The following is a 21,561-nucleotide window of genomic DNA, read 5'->3' as shown; positions in this document are numbered from 1 at the left end:
AACGGGTGGAATCGAAACACGAGTTAACTCGTGGCTGGTCCTTAAAGTGTTAATATCGGCCCAATCTTGATATCGGCCCGATACCGATGTGTAAAAAAAATTACCATATCGGCCGATATATCGTGCATCACTACCGTCAGGTAGCCGCAGGAAGTACATCCTCTGCTGTGCTTTCTTGATGAGGGAGCTGATGTTCAGCTCCCACTTGAGGTCATGGGAGATGATGGTTCCCAAGAAGCGGAAGGACTCCACAGTGTCCACAGCCATCTCCAGTTAATCTACAGATATGTAAAAAGGATTATATGCAGGTATGTACAGACAGATGTGGATATATATATGGTATGAATAAATTTATATACTGTATACGGTATATACAGCATTATTTGTACATGCTATCATGCAGTTGTATGGGTTATATGCAGGTAGGTATTTATATTGTATGAATGGATGTGTTTCTATTTGCTCTTCAGTTTCCATTCCTTCCTTTGGATTTAACTGTGGAGCTACACAAGAATGTGAAAGAGTTTTAAGATCAAATATGATAAGATATTCCTTTATTGATCTCCTTGGGGAAATGTGGGCGTCATAGCCGATAGTAATGTACATTGTATATTACTAGGGATGTCCGATATTATCGGCCTACCGATATCGGCATTAAAATGTGATATCGGAAAATATCGGTATCTGGTTTCCAAAAAAAAAAAATATATATATATATATATATATATTTTTTTTTTACATTTATTTAACCTTTATTTACCCAGGCAAGCAAGTAAGAACAGATTCTGATTTGATTTATTGTCAAAAGTATGCATAATATTGTGTTAATTCCACGACAAGAGATATGTAATGTTAATTACCTGAAATTATTCCGTTTTTTTTGGGGGGGGGGGGGGGGGGGGGGACCTTGCATATATCGGTATTGGTTGATATCGGTATCGGAAATTAAGAGTTGGACAATATCGGTATATCGGTATCGGTAAAAAAGCCAATATCGAGCATCCCTATATATTACTATTGCACTTATTGCACAACTTATCCATACATACAATATAAATACACACCTGCATATAACCCATACAACTCTGCATGATAGCATGAACAATAATGCTGTATATATTTATTCTAGTGCTGTCAGGCGATTAAAAAAATTAATCTAATTTATTACAGGATTTGTAATTAATTAATCTAATTAATCGCATTTTAATCGCATAACCATTTTATGCCTGATATTCTATATTCTATAATCATATTTCAAATTGCATGTGTCCGGATGGCAGAATTCAGTACTGTATCTACAAAACGTTCTGTTTAATCATCTTCCATCTATTAATTTGCTTAGATTTTTCAGGTCTGGTCAATTTGAGCATGGTGTTATTCACAGTCAAAGATAAAAAAAAAATTATTGATATTCTCATTTGGTTCATTACAATTTACTCAAAATATAATCTTCATTCAATCAATCACCAGGCAGATTGATTGATTGAATGAAAATGTTATTAACAGATTGCAGAATGGGTACAATACAGTACGGCTCAATACACACAATTGTTAAGGGGATGCAGACCAGAGAAAGACTTTCATCTTGTTTACATCAGGGTCCCCCATTTTCAATTCATAATGAATTGTAAGTAAGGGTGCAACTTGCACCGTGCAATCCATTCTTTGTGGATCTAGCCCACAGTATTTCTGACTGGGAATACATTCCCTGAGATTCATAGATGTCCCTAGAATCAGATACCAAGAACATGCAAATGGACCATATTAAAAAAAAGTCTGTAAATGTGTATTCTACATTCTTATGGAATGAATGATAAAAAAAAATTAAAATGTATAAAAAAATAAAAATTAAATTAATTAATTTTGAGTTAATTTTCATAACGCGATAATTTGCTGTGTAATTAATTAATCTAATTAACGCGATAAACTGACAGCCCTAATTTATTCTTATCGTATATATATATATATTTATCCACATATTTCTGTACATACCTGCATATAATCCTTTCTACATATCTGTAGCTATATCTATATTTGTACATATCCCTTACCTACTTTTAATTCGAAGCTTCGAGGAGAAAAAAAAATATATTAATTATAATATTTTTTTAATTTTTTTTTATCTTATGTTGTGGGACTTGTACAGCACTTTGGTAAACTTTGATGTTTTTAAATGTGCTCTATATTATATTTAATTTATAATTTATAATTATATCAGACAATGCACCTACAGAAGCAGATGATTACAATTAAATTAGCCAACTTGGTAACACATTAGTCATAGCAGCATAGGCATAGCCTTATTAATGTTTTGTGTGGCGTCGCCGTCGTGTACAACGATACTTACGTTTTTTTTAGGTGATTTGATAAAGTTGTTGTAGAGTTGTGATATGCCATTTTCTTCTGGCATATCTGGCACTCGGCTTTTTGGGCATTGTCTTTGCATATTTTAAAGTGTAACCACAAGTCTGATGACTTCTTCGTCGACATGTCTGCTGCACATGTCCTTGTTGTTTTCAACACAGATAATCTCCACATGCTTGTTGTAGAGAGGTGGCGGGAAGTCGCCGCTTACTTTCGTTTCATTGGAATGAAGGCGCAAGATGTTGGAGGCACAAAAAATAAATAAAAAATAAAATATATTTTTTATTTTTTAAACTTCGATTTTTTTTTTATGTTCGAAGCTCGTGCCATCGAACGAATCTTCGAAGCTTCGAAGTATTTAAGACAGCCCTACTAGTTACGCTGTTGGCCAGTATGACTTACTACCATAGTGTCTTTATACCTGTATCACTGTACATATTAATACTACAACTCTGTACATACATCTGATTAGCACTATTACTCAGTAGTACTCATTTATATATTTTATATCCAGTTTAATCACCTGTACATTGTATGTTAACGGTTACATTTGCGCTCTGGTTGGATGCCAAACTTCTGTACTTGTGCTGCATAATGACAATAAATTTGACAAAAAAATCTAATATAATTCAATAAATTAATCCTAAACCAAGAAACACACACATTTGTTTTCTGATCAACAATGTTTACAAACCTAATTCAATTTGAAACCGAATCTGATCTAATCTAAATAGCTTGACAACACCAGACTTATATACTACATATACTCAATACAAGCAGGGGGGGGGGGGTGATGTATAGCTCACTTCATTGGCCCAAACACTGACTGCATCATTTGTGGAAGATGAATGAATGTTTATTTTTCCGTCTTGTTTACAGACGAATCAAACACACATATGTACATACCGTAATTCCTCTAATAGTAACCCCGGCTTGTATTTGTTTCAACTGTAGCGGATACCAGGCTTGTATTAGGAGGAGGCATGTATAAGAGAGAGGCCTATATTTCTAATTTTCAAACCGATCATAATGAATAAATCAACATTTTGTGTCAGTTTGAACCCAGTAAAATGTACTGGGTTCATTTATTGAAACCATGTACTGTATGAAATACGGTAGTAAACAGTGCAATTACAGGTGGTCAAAAAAAGTTAAATAGTGCAATCACAATACTGGTATAATAATAATAATAATAATAATAATAATAATAATAATAATAATAATAATAATAATAATAATAATAATAACTTCGTTTTATACAATTCTGAGGTAGGCTTACTCTCTTGGTAAACATTAACACCATACCATTATATGGTATTTACTGCACAGCCAGGCCAGCATATAACAACAATAACAAAATATACCCGGCTTGTATTAGGAGGCCGGCTTATAATTGCTTAGCTCAACAGCGCACCCGGTCATTAATAGAGACCCGGTTTTTAATTGAATACCGGTTACTATTAGAGGAATTACGGTATTCAAGGCAAGCTCACACACAAAATCCAAAATCAACGACCGAAAAAAAGGAATAGGCTGAAGCACATGCTTATTTTTGCCCACCCTTTACAAATTCTTAAAAACTAAATATATTTTAATATAAGAAAGAAAAACTTAAAAATATGCTGCAAGATATAATTTTTTGAAAGAAAAAACAAATGTTTGATGTTTTACTCAAAACTGACATGTATTTACTGCATCATTTGTGGAAGATGACATGTATTTACTGCATCATGTGTGGGACATGACATGTATTTACTGCATCATGTGTGGGACATGACATGTATTTACTGCATCATGTGTGCGACATGACATGTATTTACTGCATCATGTGTGGAAGATGACATGTATTTACTGCATCATGTGTGGGACATGACATGTATTTACTGCATCATGTGTGGGACATGACATGTATTTACTGCATCATGTGTGGGACATGACATGTATTTACTTCATCATGTGTGGGACATGACATGTATTTACTGCATCATGTGTGGGACATGACATGTATTTACTGCATCATGTGAGGGACATGACATGTATTTACTGCATCATGTGAGGGACGATGACATGTATTTACTGCATCATGTGTGGAAGATGACATGTATTTACTGCATCATGTGAGGGACATGACATGTATTTACTGCATCATGTGTGGAAGATGACATGTATTTACTGCATCATGTGAGGGACATGACATGACATGTATTTACTGCATCATGTGAGGGACATGACATGTATTTACTGCATCATGTGAGGGACATGACATGACATGTATTTACTGCATCATGTGAGGGACATGACATGACATGTATTTACTGCATCATGTGAGGGACATGACATGACATGTATTTACTGCATCATGTGTGGGACATGACATGTATTTACTGCATCATGTGTGGGACATGACATGTATTTACTGCATCATGTGAGGGACATGACATGACATGTATTTACTGCATCATGTGTGGGACATGACATGTATTTACTGCATCATGTGAGGGACATGACATGTATTTACTGCATCATGTGAGGGACATGACATGACATGTATTTACTGCATCATGTGAGGGACATGACATGTATTTACTGCATCATGTGAGGGACATGACATGTATTTACTGCATCATGTGTGGGACATGACATGTATTTACTGCATCATGTGAGGGACATGACATGACATGTATTTACTGCATCATGTGAGGGACATGACATGTATTTACTGCATCATGTGAGGGACATGACATGTATTTACTGCATCATGTGAGGGACATGACATGTATTTACTGCATCATGTGAGGGACATGACATGTATTTACTGCATTATGTGTGGGACATGACATGTATTTACTGCATCATGTGAGGGTCATGACATGACATGTATTTACTGCATCATGTGTGGGACATGACATGTATTTACTGCATCATGTGAGGGACATGACATGTATTTACTGCATCATGTGAGGGACATGACATGTATTTACTGCATCATGTGTGGGACATGACATGTATTTACTGCATCATGTGAGGGACATGACATGTATTTACTGCATCATGTGTGGGACATGACGTGTATTTACTGCATCATGTGTGGGACATGACATGTATTTACTGAATCATGTGAGGGACATGACATGACATGTATTTACTGCATCATGTGTGGGACATGACATGTATTTACTGCATCATGTGAGGGACATGACATGTATTTACTGCATCATGTGAGGGACATGGCATGTATTTACTGCATCATGTGAGGGACATGACATGTATTTACTGCATCATGTGAGGGACATGACATGTATTTACTGCATCATGTGTGGGACATGACATGTATTTACTGCATCATGTGAGGGACATGACATGACATGTATTTACTGCATCACACTATGGCGCCGCAACGAACGGCTGCCTCTCTGATCGCTCCGTCGAGACTGTGCTTTCTTTTGTTAATTTTTATAGTATTACGAGTTTTATTTGCACCTACTGTTGGTGCATTATATGTGTATGACCGTCAGTCAATCATTGACATTGGATTAAGAAAAACTTACCGATTGGATTGCTCTCTGGATCGGATTGCTGAACAACAACAATGGCCAGCGGAGATCCTTTGTTATGGCCATGGCCAAGACCAGGAGAAGCCGCCGCGACGACGAGGGAAGAGAGCCGGGGTCCGGAACAGACTGAGGTCCAAACGACACAGAACCACATTGCCCAGCATATTGTTGGCCAATGTGCAATCGATAGGAAATAAACTGGACGACATCAGAGCACGGATCCAATTCCAGAGGGACATTCGGGATTGTAACGTCCTCTGTTTCACAGAAACTTGGCTGAGTCCAGATGTCCCGAATCACGCAATAGAACCGGCAGACCACTTCTTCGTTCTCCGCAAGGACCGGACGGCAGAAGAGTCACTAAAGAAGAAAGGAGGCGGCATTGCCTTCATGATAAACAAGGAGTGGTGCGATTTAGGCAACGCAAAGGAACTGTCTAACCACTGCTCCCCAGACCTGGAGTTTATCACGATAAAATGTCGACCCTTCTTCCTCCCAAGAGAGTTAACGTCCATCATCCTCATCGGAGTGTACATTCCACCACACGCGAACACTGGGGTCGCACTTTCAAAACTTCACGACGAGGTAAACAAACAACAGATAGCCAGCGTTGACGCTGCCATTGTGGTTCTGGGTGATTTCAACAGCGCGCGTCTTAAAAAGGTGTTGCCGAATTTCTATCAGCATGTGACCTGTCCCACCAGAGGCGAGAACATATTAGACCATGTATACTCGCAATTTAAGAATGGGTATAAGTCACAGGCTCTTAGTCCATTCGGTAAGTCCGATCACGCCGCCATATTCCTTTTGCCAAAGTATAAACAAAGTCTCAAGCGAACGCCGGTGGTCTCGCGAGAGGTTAAGCGTTGGGCCGTGACGTCAGAGGAGTCACTCCAAGCTGCACTTGAATGCACAGACTGGAGTGTATTCCGTGATAACACAGCCAATATTAACGAATACACTGAAACGGTGCTTGACTATGTCTGTACTCTGGTAGAAGAAACAATCCCCTCCACCACAATTAAAATCTACCCAAATCAAAAGCCCTGGGTAGACAAATCCGTCCGTGAGGCTCTGAAAGTGCGCACATCAGCATACAACACCGGGCTGGAGACAGGCAACATGGAAGAACACAAGATGGCAAGATACAACGTCAGGAGAGCAGTAATAGAGGCAAAACGGCGTTACAGGGATAAAGTTGAACTTCAGTTTGAACAGGCTGACTCTAGAGGCATGTGGCAGGGCCTCAGAACAATGACAGATTACAAAGGCACCTCCCTCAAACTGAACAGTGACATCTCCTTAGCAAATGATCTCAATTCCTTCTATGCGAGGTTTGAGGCTGTGAATAAAAACACCAGCCTACAAACCACGGCAATGGGGGGGGGGGGGGGGGGGTCTGCTGATGGAGACTCAGTGTTCAGGGTAACAGAGCATGAGGTGAGACGGATCTTTAAAAAAGTGAATATCAGGAAGGCAGCAGGACCGGACGGCATCCCCGGCCGCGTCCTAAAAGTCTGTGCCGACCAACTGGCCCCGGTATTCACTGACATCTTCAACCTGTCCTTGGAACAGGCTGTCATCCCCACCTGTCTGAAGAAGTCCACCATCATCCCTGTACCCAAAAAATCTACGCCCGCTTGCCTCAACGACTACCGCCCTGTAGCCCTCACCTCCATAGCCATGAAGTGCTTTGAGAAGCTAGTGAAGGGCTACATCTGTTCCTCCCTCCCCATCAACCTGGACCCTCTGCAATTTGCATATCGCCCCAACAGGTCCACGGAGGACGCCATAGCCCATGTGCTGCACACAGCAGCATCACACCTGGACAAGAGGCAGGGGAACTATGTGAGAATGCTGTTCATCGACTACAGCTCAGCATTCAATACCATAGTCCCCTCCAAACTCATAGCCAAGCTCAGGGACCTGGGCTTGAACTATGACCTCTGCCAGTGGGTCTTGGACTTCCTGACGGGCAGACCCCAGGTGGTAAGAGCAGGCAACTGCACCTCCTCATCCATCACGCTCAACATAGGGGCCCCCCAGGGCTGTGTTCTGAGCCCCCTCCTCTACTCCCTGTACACACATGACTGCGTAGCACAGCGGAACAACAACACCATCATCAAATTTACTGATGACACAGTAGTGGTGGGCCTGATCTCTGCCAACGACGAAAGGGCCTACCTGGAAGAGGTAGAGAACCTGTCACAGTGGTGTCAGGAGAACTGCCTCTCCCTGAACGTCAGCAAAACAAAAGAGATGATTGTGGACTTCAGGCGGTCGGGGGTCAAGGACTACAGCCCCCTCAGCATCGACGGGGCACCGGTTGAGAGAGTGAACAGTTTCAAGTACCTCGGAGCCCACATATCCGAGGATTTGACATGGACCACACACATTGACAGTGTTGTGAAGAAGGCACGACAACGCCTCTACTTCCTCAGGCGCCTAAGGAAGTTCCAAGTCAGTCAGAAGATCCTTAGGAACTTCTACTCATGCACAATAGAGAGCATCCTGACTGGCAACATCACCTCCTGGTTTGGGAATAGCACTGCACAAGACCGTAGCAGACTACAAAGAGTGACACGTTCAGCCGAACGCACAATTGGAGGGGGGCTTCCCACCCTCCAGAACATTTACAACAAGCGGTGCAAGGGGAAGGCTAAGAGAATTATTAAGGACTCGAGCCACCCGAACAACTGCCTCTTTGAACTGCTGCGGTCAGGCAAGCGATACCGGAGTCTTAAGGCGAGCACAGAAAGACTCAGAAGAAGCTTCTATCCCCAGGCCATCAGGCTGCTAAACGAACAATAAACACTATGCAACAACCATCAAATGCACACAGCACACACACCCACACGCACACACTCACTTAAACAAACAACACTGCAGCACCCACTCTCCACACTTTAGATCACACAAACACACTTTATATTTATTGATAAAGGATTTGCACTACAACTCGTACACCTACTGTAAATTGTACCTAAATTGCACCTCATCCTATTTCTGCCTTGCACTATATAGTATTGTATATTAGTACACTACACAGTATTGTATATTATATGGTAACTCAGTTACGTCTATTCTGCATCGAACATTGTACATATGTCTATACTGAACACTGACCTCATTTTTTTTTACTTCTAATTTACATGCTATACTATGTTATTTTATTTCATACTTATCTTGTCTTGCACAGTCTCTGGAGCGTAACAGTAAGAAGCATTTTGTATAAAAGTATTCTGTACTTCTGTATGACAACTATTAAAGAAACTTGAAACTTGAAGATGACATGTATTTACTGCATCATGTGAGGGACATGACATGTATTTACTGCATCATGTGAGGGACATGACATGACATGTATTTACTGCATCATGTGAGGGACATGACATGTATTTACTGCATCATGTGAGGGACATGACATGTAATTACTGCTGCCTCGTTGTTCTCCTTGTCACAGCCATGCAGAGCTCCACCCAGACGGAACAGACGAACCCCTGGAGATCAGGTCCCCAGGGGAAAGTCCTGAGCGACCAGCCAAGCCGGGCCCTGCAGTGAGGAAGGGGGAGGCCAGGAGACCAGACCTCCCTGTCCAGGACCAGACCTGGAGCGTCGGGGAGGAGGTAGAGGGGGAGCCCAGGAGACCAGACCCCCCTGTCCAGGACCAGACCTGGACCGTCAGGGAGGAGGTAGAGAGGCTGATGCAGGACCAGGATGGCCCCTCTCCTGTCCCGTCCACTCAGCCCAGCAAAGCAAAGAGGCAACAGGTAAGAAGGATTCAGTGAAAAACAACGGCGACTTATTTTGCACATCATCTCACACACATATCCCAAGACTCTATACGGTTTTCCACGGATTAATTTAGTTTTGACAGTTATTGAGAGTTAATTAGTTTGAATATAGCCGCCAGTGGTGTCATCAGAGGATGCTGAATCCCTGTGTTGTGTTAATTACGGCTCAATGAAATGATGTAGATGGAAAAAATAGCAATACCTATTGTAATTTAAATCCGCTGCTCCCAGCAGTTGGAACGAGATGCAAAGACTTTTAAAATGGACAAATTGATCGCAGAGTTGTTTACACACACCTGCAACTGTCACCCAGCCTTTAAACTGTACTTTGTCTGTTATACTTCATGTATTACATACCTTGTAGTGGTATTTGGTTGTTTGTTTTATGTGTGTTTTAATTATTTCCCTTACCTCTGTGATGTATGTATCGTCTGTCTATTTTCCATTTAATTTTTATTTAATTTGATTGTCCTCTTTCTCTGTGACCCTTTGGTCCTCTCACCAGACCATCATTGTGAATAAGAATGTGTTCTTAATTGACCTGCCTGGTTAAATAAAGGTTAAATAACATTTACATTTACACTTAGTCATTTTAGCTGAACGCTTTTATCCAAAGCGACTTACAAGTTCTGTACGACAACAAGTCGGCAGGAAGTGTACAACTCTATCAGCTGAGTAACAATGATCATCAAACTTGGGTGCTGCAGTGTTGAGTGCATCGTCGTAAAGACATATTAGTATAGTAGGAAAGAGTGCAAGATGGTAGAAGACGGTAAGAAGGTTAGTGTTTTTATTTATTTATTTCATTTCAGATATTGATTGAAGAAGTGTGTGTCTTTAGTCAACGGCGAATAAGGATTAAACAAATAAAGGGTAATCCTTAACTTTTTCTGCAACGATGTTTCTCCCCAGGCCCCCCGTTGCTCCACCATCGCCAGCTCCTCCACACCGTCGGTCAGGAAGCCCGGCGGGGCTGCAGTGAGGAGGGGGAGAGGGGGCGCTAGGATCACCCTGGCCTCCAACTTCTCAGGGTCCAGCAGGGCTGAAGCCAAACCCCCGTCTCCCCTCACTCAGAGGAGGCCCCAGGTCAGGCAGACCCTGCCGCACAGCCCCATGCCCACGCCCCCCGCGGAGAAGAGTCGAGGTAAACGCACAAAAACTAACTTACAAACACAAGTTAATAAAGTTATAATAGTATTTTCTTTGTTCAAATAAGTGGTCTACATGTTAAAATTAGTGATGCACGATATATCGGCCGATATGGCATGTTAAAGTTAGATGTTATGTATGATTGCAAGTAACTGTCTAACTGTGTCTAACTGTTTCCACAAGAGGGCGCTATAGGCGGAGCTGCTAATGCTGCCGCCAGGTAATAGGTATAAAAGGAGTTGTTACCTCCCCCTCTGTCTCTTCCTCCGTCGCTCTCATAAGAGAAGGATGTCTCATGTACTGTTGGGTACAATGTGAAATAAACCACGCCGTTTAATGGCTAAAGAGAGAAACCATGTCTCATGAACATATTATTGTCGCCCCATAGCTGACTCTGTCAACATGGCAGTTTTTTTACACATCGGTATCGGTCCGATATCAAGATTGGGCCGATATAAAAAATTTACTTTTTTTTTTAATTTAAATTATTATATATTATTTTTTTTACATGTTTTGGCCTTAAATAGTTTCTAAATATCAGTCATTTCTGAAAATAACTTACAAAAGTAAAAAAAAAAAAAACGTTTTGGAAAATAGCTCTTTATTTGATTATCATAAAAAAGTGTTTTCTATACAGAGATATCGACATCGGTAAATATCGGTATCGGCCAGAACAGCAATATTAATATCGATTATCGGTATCGGCCACAATTTTCACATCGGTGCATCACTAGTTAAAATAATAGCGCTACATTCCAACAGCCATACACCGGGAGCTTGGTCCGTCTGGCGAGAGCGCTGTATGGAATGCGGGAGGATTTAAATTGCCGGGGAAGTGCAGCCACCGGTTCAGTTTTTGTATTAAATGTAGCTCTAAAGTTGTATTTAAAAAGTCCTAAATTTAACTTGTACATGTTATGTAGTTCTGTCTGATCTTGCCGTCTTGAGTTCACTCAAATATACTACGGTATTGTATTTCTAATGGTGATGTATGTCGTTGAGCTGTTCACATCAGACACTACGGTGTTGTATTTCTAATCGTGATATGACGTTGAGCTGTTGACGTCAGCAGCGGTTATGTTTGATTTCAGACCCTTTGAAGGTGAGCAGTGAGCTGATAGCGTCGGTCCAGTCCTTTGCTGCTTTTCTACAACATCAGGTTGACACGGGCAGTCGCCAGGTGACCACTGTCCCCCGGGAAACCACCGGTCGCCAGGTGACCACTGTCCCCCAGGAAACCACCGGTCGCCAGGTGACCACTGTCCCCCGGGAAACCACCGGTCGCCAGGTGACCACTGTCCCCCAGGAAACCACCGGTCGCCAGGTGACCACTGTCCCCCGGGAAACCACCGGTCGCCAGGTGACCACTGTCCCCCAGGAAACCACACACACCACGAAGAATGTGAGAAAGTACTCTAATGTGAACTTGGAGTGAACAGACTCTAATCCTTGAAGTGTCTATTTTCAGATTCTGCAGGTAACAGGTTGAAATAATGTCCCATGGGGTTTATTTGTAACGCTTTATTACACCTATCCTGAACCAGAACCTGACTTTTAAATTTTTTTTTTTATAAAAAGGCATAACTTTTAAAGTTAACAACATAAAGAGACAAATTAAAACATTTTCCCAAACAAGTTTGACCGAAGGAATTCGGTTAATTGTTATTTTTAAGATTCAAACACATCTTGATTCTATTTCAGGACAAAAACATTCAAAAGGAGCAGAAAATGTTTAGATCAGGTCTTTGTTTTCCCTCTTTACTAAAATGTAGTCCATCGGACGAGATCAATCTGAGATTAATATTGGAAATAAAATATTAATAAAGATTGTCTCCTTGCTGTTATGCCCTAAATATTGTAGTTTAAACAGGATGATCTTTCCCACGTGTTCTGATGCAGGGGTTAACACCATCTCGTGCTGTTGCTCTGACCTTTCTCCTGTCTCATTCTTCTACCATTTTAAAGATACAGTATAATAAATAAGTGTTTTACGATCTTGTTCTATTTTTTTTTTAAAGGAGGTATGTTGATGTGAAATTACACAAAATATTAGAACTGTTGTAGATTTGCCGCGGTGATGTGAAGTTTCCCCATGAATAATAAATTCATGACAACACATTTTACAAAATTACGCTCAATATCTGTAGAGCGCTTACTTTGATATTTAACGTTATACGGCTACGTTGATCCGCTGTGTCTAGTCTGTTTTCAATTCATTTTCAATGACTAGTATCCATTTGTTGGACAGACGGAGTTCACGTCAGGTTCTAATAAAAAAATAAACGGCAACAGTAATACCTTCCGTCAATTTTGGGTTCAGTGGCGGATCAGTGTAGCTGTTATTTAGAGCATCGTGCAAACATACTTTTGCTGGTCTCCAGTCAAGCTGCTCCAGGGTTTAAATCCGAAATATTGCCAAATCCTCCCCCATCATTGTATAACCTACCATTTGGGGCTTTGAGGCACCCATAGGTCCTTGAGGGAACCCAGGGGTTCTTAGAGGAACTTTCTATTTTCACAGTGTAAAGTGTCTAGTGAACAGAAGGCCACGCCCCCTCAGCCTATTGAGAGTTGGCTGTGCCCGGAGAGGATGCACTTGCACACAAATCAATAATTCATAATGAAAAAGGTTATACTCGTGACATTAACATTCGACAATAACAATTTTGTTGTACTTGATCTTTAATTAAGAGCAAAATTATTTATATATATATTAGGGCTGTCAAAGTTAATGCTTTAACTTTGGAGATTAATTTAAATTATTTAAAGCATTAAAATAAATTAATCTAGATTAATCTATGGAGTGAAAAATCTTCAACATTCTGAACTTTCAGCAGTATATTTGCTTGTTCTTTTTTGCATTTTGCCTGGGTTGTTTTTATTTCTGTTTGCGCCTCGGATATAAGAAAGAGGTCTAGCTGAGTCAATGTTGATGGTTTTGTTGGAAACTATTCAAAGAAAGCTATTAAAATAGTCTTTGAATCTAAATATACTTTCTTTGTGTTGATTTTACATTAATTCCATGATTTTACTCAAGTAAATATCTGTTACAAGCTTCGGTCTTAAGTAGAAAAATGCTATTTTTAATCTAGATGAATCTAGATTCATTACAGAAAATTGTGAGATTAATTAGTTAATTTTTTTTTATCTATTGACAGCACTAATATATATATATATACAAATAAAAGTATCCTCTTTATTAGTTCCTCCAATATGTCCGATCCAACCAAGTTTACAACACATGTGATGGTGACCTGCTTGACCTACAGAGCGAGGCCAGAGAGGAGAGGCCTCCGGTGGACAGACTGAGAGCACAGCTGGCCCAGAAGGACCGAGAGCTGCAGCTGAGAGAGGAGCAGCTCCAGCAGCAGCAGGAGGAGCTCAACTCACTCGGACAAGATAACTACATCCTGCAGAGCAAGGTACCGGTAGGCCCTACACACACACACATCCTGTAAGAACCAGCACGGCACCGGGGGTGGTGCCATCAAGCTTAGTTTTTGGTTAATAATAATGATAATAGGAATACCAATAATAATAATAATAATAGTAGACTTTATTTGTATAGCACTTTTCAAGAATTGCATGAAATACACAGGCATAACATTTGCATAGAATTGGCATAATTATAAACGGGCATAAAATGAGCAGATAATTGACATTAAAACATCCCTTTTTTATTTTATTAAAACATCCAGAATATAATTTATTTCTGTCATTAAAATCTGTAAAACTTTTTAATTTATGTTCTAATAGATTTGTGACAACATGGTTATTTGTAATACTCTGTATACACCCAGTTCTCCCCGCATTCCCTTTAAAACCAATTTGCTCGCGGATGTCCGGCTTCGGTGCACTTGTTGTGACGCACTCGGAGCAGAGCGCGTTTTGCAGCCTGCGACACACACAGCCGTATAGAGGCAGCTCTGTGTAGGAGTGTGTGGATCCGTTCGTGAATCACGTTGCCAGGGTGATTTACCAAATGAATCTTTGCTCATTTGGTGTTGTGCGAGAGAGCTTTTCTTTCAGAGTGCTGAGAGCCTGTTTATGAAAAGCACCACCGTGCTGAAAAGCAGAGCGAGACGCGACAGTGAACCCACGCAGAGGGTACTCTCTGTACAGCTTGAGAAAGCGGCTGACCTTCAATTCAACTGAATGTCAAACATCGCATGGTTTCCTCCGATAGCCTTTATATTCACAATACCTCTGGATCCCAGGCTATAGACTTAACGAGACCAAAAACCTAGTGATACAGTACTGTATATGTCCCTCTTGTTAGATGTTTCTGTCCTGCGTTGTGTTTGTATCAACCCCTGTTAGTACATCTGTAACTGAGGGGTTACAAAACCCTGACTGTATTAAAGATTGTGATAGATTAAACCACTGCTAGTTATGTACTTTAATTACTGGCCAGACAGTACATCAAATATAGATGGTGAACACCCACAAGAACACGGCATTGACACAGAAATAGTATTTGAGGGTAATTTATTATTATTAGGCAACGTTAGGTTACAGAATGAGAATTAGGGTCGCGCTTGTATGGCGAAGAATATACGTAAAGTCAGTCAAGAGCATAAGTCACTAAGAATAGCAGGAATCCTACGATGGGTCTAAGTTGACACCACCTGTCGTATAGTAGCAATTATATAGGGCAACACTGGTACCGACTGGAGACAATGGGTTCCCTCCGGGGTGTAAGGCCTGGAGGGTAGAGGAATGTTCGGGTACTCCGTCTGATTCAATGAGGAATAAAGAGACTCCAGGTACAGGAGTCGGTCCTTGTAAACTCCCTTGATCAGCAGCAAAGCAATAATTGTAATCCAAATGCCCGACAGCATTGATGACAGTTAGCCAGCCCCGTCCACGAGGCAGGCCCGAGTTGTAATCCTCACAAGGTTGAATCCCAAACGATAGTGGAAATCAACGATGCTCTTCTCCGGTGGTCACGTCCCAAATCAATATAATCCAACCAGGAATGGTTCTGCAATCGCCGACGCCGATTCTCCTGTGTACATGTCCAACGGTTCTCCGCCTAGGACTCCTCGGGTGTGGGCGACGTATTTAGGCCACACAGCCTGGTTAAGTACACTAACTAAAGACACGACGAACCGCTGGGTAATGTTACACACGAAAGAACTGTGGCCGCACGATATACAATAAATGATCGACTATTTACTTCACATTAGATTAAGTCGAACTCAACGTTACTTCATTAAACTCTGACACTTTTACCATTCTATTCGCACGCGGTTCTCAATGCTCTGTTTAGACGCAAGGTTGCTCACTTCACTGTTTTACCGAACTTGATGAACAGCTACTTAGACGAACTGCTGCTGTTCACACCTGCGCCGTATTTATACTTAAGTGAATATCTAGTCCCAACCTCAGTCCTTGTCTGGTATTACTACGCTGACTCCGGGCATGTTCTGACATGCCTGCAGTTGTCTTTGAACTTGCCGTTGGGGGCTTGCGCGCTGGCGCCTGGGGGCGCTGTCCAATAGGAGAGCGAATATTACTCTGGTCTGAACGCAGGTAAAGGGATATTCCGTGTATATATATAAATAATATACAAAGTATATCAAACAATAAAGGGATATTCTCAGTTTAATCTGGCCCTTCACAACAACATCCGTTAGTCATAAGAAACGACACTGCAACGTGATCTCTTTCCTCGGATCCTCATGTTTATTTTCATAAACATAGCCTCATAATCAGATGTAACCCATTCTGTATTGTCCGTGTTCAGTCTTAATTCTCTTTAATCCAATGGTTCTCTCTCTATCGTTGTAGCCAACCACCATTTACTGTTAGCCGAAGCTAGTGATGATGTGTCACTATTTCCCCTCCCCCACCCAGCGAGGGTGGGGAGGGATGAAAGTCTCTGATCAACGCGTCCGCTCTTCTGTGCTTTGTATCTCAGTCTAACCTTACCCGGAAGAAACTCACATCATAACTTCTTCCCCCTAAGAACAGGCCCGCCCCCTCTCCTCGTTACTATGTGACACACTGCCATGGCAACTGATCTTCACCTTTAGCATGGTTCTATCGATGTCCATAGTTCTCTCTGACCAATCCTGCCTGCTCTCAGTCCTTATCAGTGTTTATGTTAACAAGCTGCCGAACGACCTCGGAGCCACACACCCTGCTTGCTACCGTGGAGACACAGAACTGGCTGCCGGCTACTTTTAAGATCTATAGATCCATCTGAGTAAATGCTGTCACCCACCGATATATATATATACATTATATACACATTGAAAAACATAGAACTTTCTTCACTCTCAAGAGTTCTTCTCGCTGAGCTGCACATGAAAGGTTATAGATAATTTCTTGGAGCTTGCAGGGGAAAAGAAAAAGACTGAATAAAACCGGCAGCCTTCCTTTTGACACATCAGCACGTCTGTAACTACTAGAAACTCTAGGGCCGTCATGATTCATCGGTGGTGTAGTGGTTAACACTGTCGCCTCACAGCAAGAAGGTCCAGGGTTCGATTCCCGCTTGGGGACCAGGTTTCCATGATGCCAGTTACCCAGGTGGGGTACTGTATCTCCTGGGCCTTTCTGTGTGGAGTTTGCATGTTCTCCCCATGCTCGCAAGGGCCCCCCCCCCTGATAAGAGAAACCCAATGGAAAAACATGCAAAACAACAGATCGCTAACGCTGTCGCGTCCGTGACGAAGACGGGCAGGAGCACTTGGATTGGTCCCCGGGCGTGGCTCACACCACAGCCCTCGTCTGCTCCCGGCTGCCCTTGGGGGGGAGGACGATGGGATGGGTTAAGCGCAGAGGAGTATCGCATCGGCGATCCTACGATCAATGCATGCGTGTCCCGGTGTGTGCTAACTAACCACTGTGTGCCGCTAACATTGAGTGTCATTGCATGCCAATTAAAGACCTCTGCGACAGGTCCTGCATTATCATTATTATTATTCATCGAGTAACTCAAACTATTCTTACAAGAAATCTTCGATTCTATGTACCGTACTTTTCGCACTATAAGCCGCACCCGACTATAAGCCGCAGCAGCTAAATTGAACGATGTGTACATATATAAGCCGCACTGGACTATAAGCCGCAGGTGTTTTAATGTTTAATTACCTATGTAATTAGCATTGGGACACAATACTGTCGGACAAATAACAAGAATTAACTAATTTACAAGTTGTATTAAGTTTAGCAAATAAGGGAACAGATAAATAACATTTCAATGCAGTCAAAAAAGCAATATTTATTTTTACATTTTCGGGTTTGGTCACGTCGAGTCACATATAAGCCGCACCGTTATATAAGCCGCAGGGTCGAAAAATGGGGGAAAAAGCCGCGGCTTATAGTCCGAAAAGTACGGTATATAGAGTACGTCTGTCCCTCTCTGCCCACAAATGACCAATCAGAACTGATGATTTCCAGTGTCGAGGAGTAGTTTATCTACACGTAATTAAACTAGTAGTTTAACTTCATTGTTCAGTAGCCTACTTGTAGTTTAGAGTACCGGTAAATAATTTTTTTTCCCTATTTTGAGGTGTACTTAACACTTTGGCTGCCATGGGTTAAATTCATTATCAACCGTAGGTTGCCAGCGCTATTTGTCTATGGAGAAAGTCCCCTTCTTTGCAGGGCTATAACTTTTTAAATTCTATTGCTACATTGCCATTATTAGGGCCCATTCAAAGTCCTATATGTATTGTTCATTGTGTAGCAACGTTAAACTTTTCCATTCACATATTCATAGTAAAGTATGGTCTAATGTATAAGTATGTTTTCATCTCTTTCTGCAGCTTTCTCCAGAACGTGATATATAGCCCCAAATGCATTATATTGATGATGAAATACAGTTTGATGGCAATCGGCGCGATATAAAAAATTCCAACTGGACATGGTTCTAGAAGTTACTACACGTCATCTGATGTTGACCGGATGGCCGAGGGGGCATTTATAATTCCGTGGGCAGCGTTATACCATTCATCTAATGTGGGTCATATGTTCATCAGATCAGTTAGTATAGAAGACATTGAAAAATAACGCTGAATCTTACCGTATCTTCCTCGCGCCGTTGGGCGATGAGCGTGGAGTATACATTTTCCTATTATGGGATATATTTTTACCCGGTCCATCTCCAGCTTGTATAATGGTATATACGTCCAAATCATGTTGTTTATCGAGTTATTGCCAATCGATCACCGTGTAGCGTGACGAGCCAGAGTCACATGAACTATAGCGAGCGCCCGGAAGTACTACGGTCGTCATGACAACCTCTATTCAACATCCTGTTTGGCGATTGCGCCGATCGGCCACCAGATGGCGCTCCTGAACCGCCAGAGAGCTCAGTGGGTCCTGCTGGTGGATCTCAGGCCAGCGGAGGGGGAAAATGAATCCGATCGCAGATTTTTGAAATATCGGCAACTTTAGCATGGCCAGCAAAGACGTGAAAAGACGTGTCCCGGCACTCAAAGTGTTAACTACTGGAACTGTATAAACGTGTATTTCTGTTAAAGGAAGGAACAAGAACTTTAAGAGACTGCTCATGTCTTATAAATACATTTACATTTTAGTCATTTAGCTGACGCTTTTATCCAAAGCGACTTACAAGTTCTGTACAACAAGTCAGCAAGAAGGGTACAACGCTGACCGCTAAGGGCAAGTGAGATTGTTCGTCAATCAGTGTCAAGTGCTACAGTGTTGAGTGCAGAGTAGTATAAAGACAAGATATTCCACTCTGACAACTACAGTGAGCTGACAGGCTCATTAGTTGGTAAATGACACACACAAAAAAAGCAAAGAAATAATGGGTTGATGGGTCAAGTGCAGAGACTCAATCGCATCGGCGACCCAACTAATTGCATGTGTGTGTGTGCCACCCATCGCATCTGTGTGTGCCTGCATGCAGAATAAAGACTTCTCCAAAGTCCAATTTTTTTATTTTTTTTTATAAATAGATTAGCATAGAATAGCATATGCATCAGAAAGCTAACGTTCCTTGTCCTTTTTTTCTGCAAGGAACCCAGAGAGGTTTATTTAGTGTTTTTCACATCGGACTGGTGGGCAGCCATTAGATTAGAAATTAGATAAAAATGTATTGTCATTATACTGTAACAAGCTTGAAATAATACATAACCAGAAATAGTTAGAAATAAAGATGAGAGAAACAGTGTCAAATTCAAAATGTTATATTAAACAAAAGGAGAAAACCAATTATATTGCAACACACAACAAAATCATATCAAGCCATGCCATTTAATAAGAACAGTTCTGTCAGCATTGCAGTTCATTACTAATACTAATACGAGAACCTCATCCTTCACTCTGTCATCTTTCTCTCCCATTACAGAAGCCGAGACCCTGACACTGGTAACGTCGAACCGTCCGACTACATGCCAGCTGGACCGGCTACCTTCCCCACTCCTCCAGTCCATAGCACCAGACATCCTCCCATTCCTAACTGCAACCATCAACTCCTCACTCAACTCGGGGGTGGTCCCCACCTCCCTAAAACAAGCCAGAGTCACGCCCCTCATAAAAAAACCATCCCTGAACCCTACCGTCATAGGCAACTACCGTCCTGTCTCTCTTCTCTCCTTCCTTTCTAAAACACTTGAACGTGCTGTATCCAACCAACTTACTGCTTATCTCTTACAGAATGACCTCCTAGACCCTAATCAGTCAGGCTTCAGGACTGGTCACTCCACAGAGACAGCCCTCATTGCGGTCACAGAGGCACTTCACTTAGCAAAAGCGAAAGGCCTCTCCTCTGTCCTGATTCTCCTAGATCTATCTGCAGCCTTCGACACAGTCAACCACCAGATCCTCCTCGCGGCCCTCGCAGGAATGGGAGTGGCTGGCTCTGCGCTGACATGGTTGTCATCATACCTCAATGACCGCTCCTACCAAGTGTCATGGAGAGGGACCCTGTCGGCCACCCGCCCCCTGCGGACGGGTGTCCCCCAGGGCTCGGTTTTAGGACCCCTTCTCTTCTCCCTCTACACTAAATCACTGGGTAACATTATCACGTCTCATGGCTTCTCCTACCACTGTTATGCCGACGATACTCAACTCTTCCTCTCCTTCCCTCCCTCAGATATCCACGTCTCTGAGCGGATCTCGGCCTGTCTGTCCGACATCTCCGCCTGGATGACGACCAACCACCTCAAACTGAACCTAAGCAAAACAGAATTGCTCCACCTGCCGGCCAAATCCTCCCCCCTGACCGACCTTTCCATCACAGTCGAGAATGCAGCTGTGACCGCGTCCCCGACCGCCAAGAACCTTGGTGTTGTCCTCGACGACCAGTTGAACTTCTCTGCTCACATCGCAGCGACAACCAGAACCTGCCGATTCCTCCTGAGCAACGTCAGAAGGATACGCCCCTTCCTGACAAAAGAAGCCACCCAACTCCTCGTCCAATCAACAGTCATCTCCCGCCTCGACTACTGCAACGCACTGCTCGCTGGCCTCCCGGCCACTGCCACTAAGCCTCTTCAACTCATTCAGAACGCAGCGGCCCGCCTGATCTCAAACCTACCGAAGTCGGCCCATGTCACCCCACTTCTTAGGGACCTGCACTGGCTCCCCATTGCTGCACGAATCCGCTTCAAGGCCCTTGACCTAGCATACCGTGCGGCAAAGGGAACTGCTCCCGCCTACCTCCGGTCAATGGTCTCTAACTACACACCCTCAAGACCCCTACGCTCTGCATCTTCTGG

The 21,561-nt window shown here is 42.3% G+C and overlaps 1 protein-coding gene across 1 annotated transcript in view; it reads left to right on the top strand.

Moving 5' to 3' along the window:
* Positions 1-21,561, top strand: part of cep162 (centrosomal protein 162) — a 126,505-nt gene that overhangs the window by 40,888 nt on the left and 64,056 nt on the right. The window contains 4 exon segments of the mRNA XM_084338190.1: positions 9,382-9,688; positions 10,625-10,856; positions 11,953-12,263; positions 14,131-14,283. Coding sequence (XP_084194316.1) covers positions 9,382-9,688; positions 10,625-10,856; positions 11,953-12,263; positions 14,131-14,283 — 1,003 coding nt within the window.

This window comes from Notolepis coatsorum, assembly GCF_963971535.1.
Source record: "Notolepis coatsorum genome assembly, chromosome: 2".
NCBI classification, from domain to species: domain Eukaryota; kingdom Metazoa; phylum Chordata; class Actinopteri; order Aulopiformes; family Paralepididae; genus Notolepis; species Notolepis coatsorum.
This window is presented reverse-complemented; position numbering and strand designations above follow the sequence as displayed.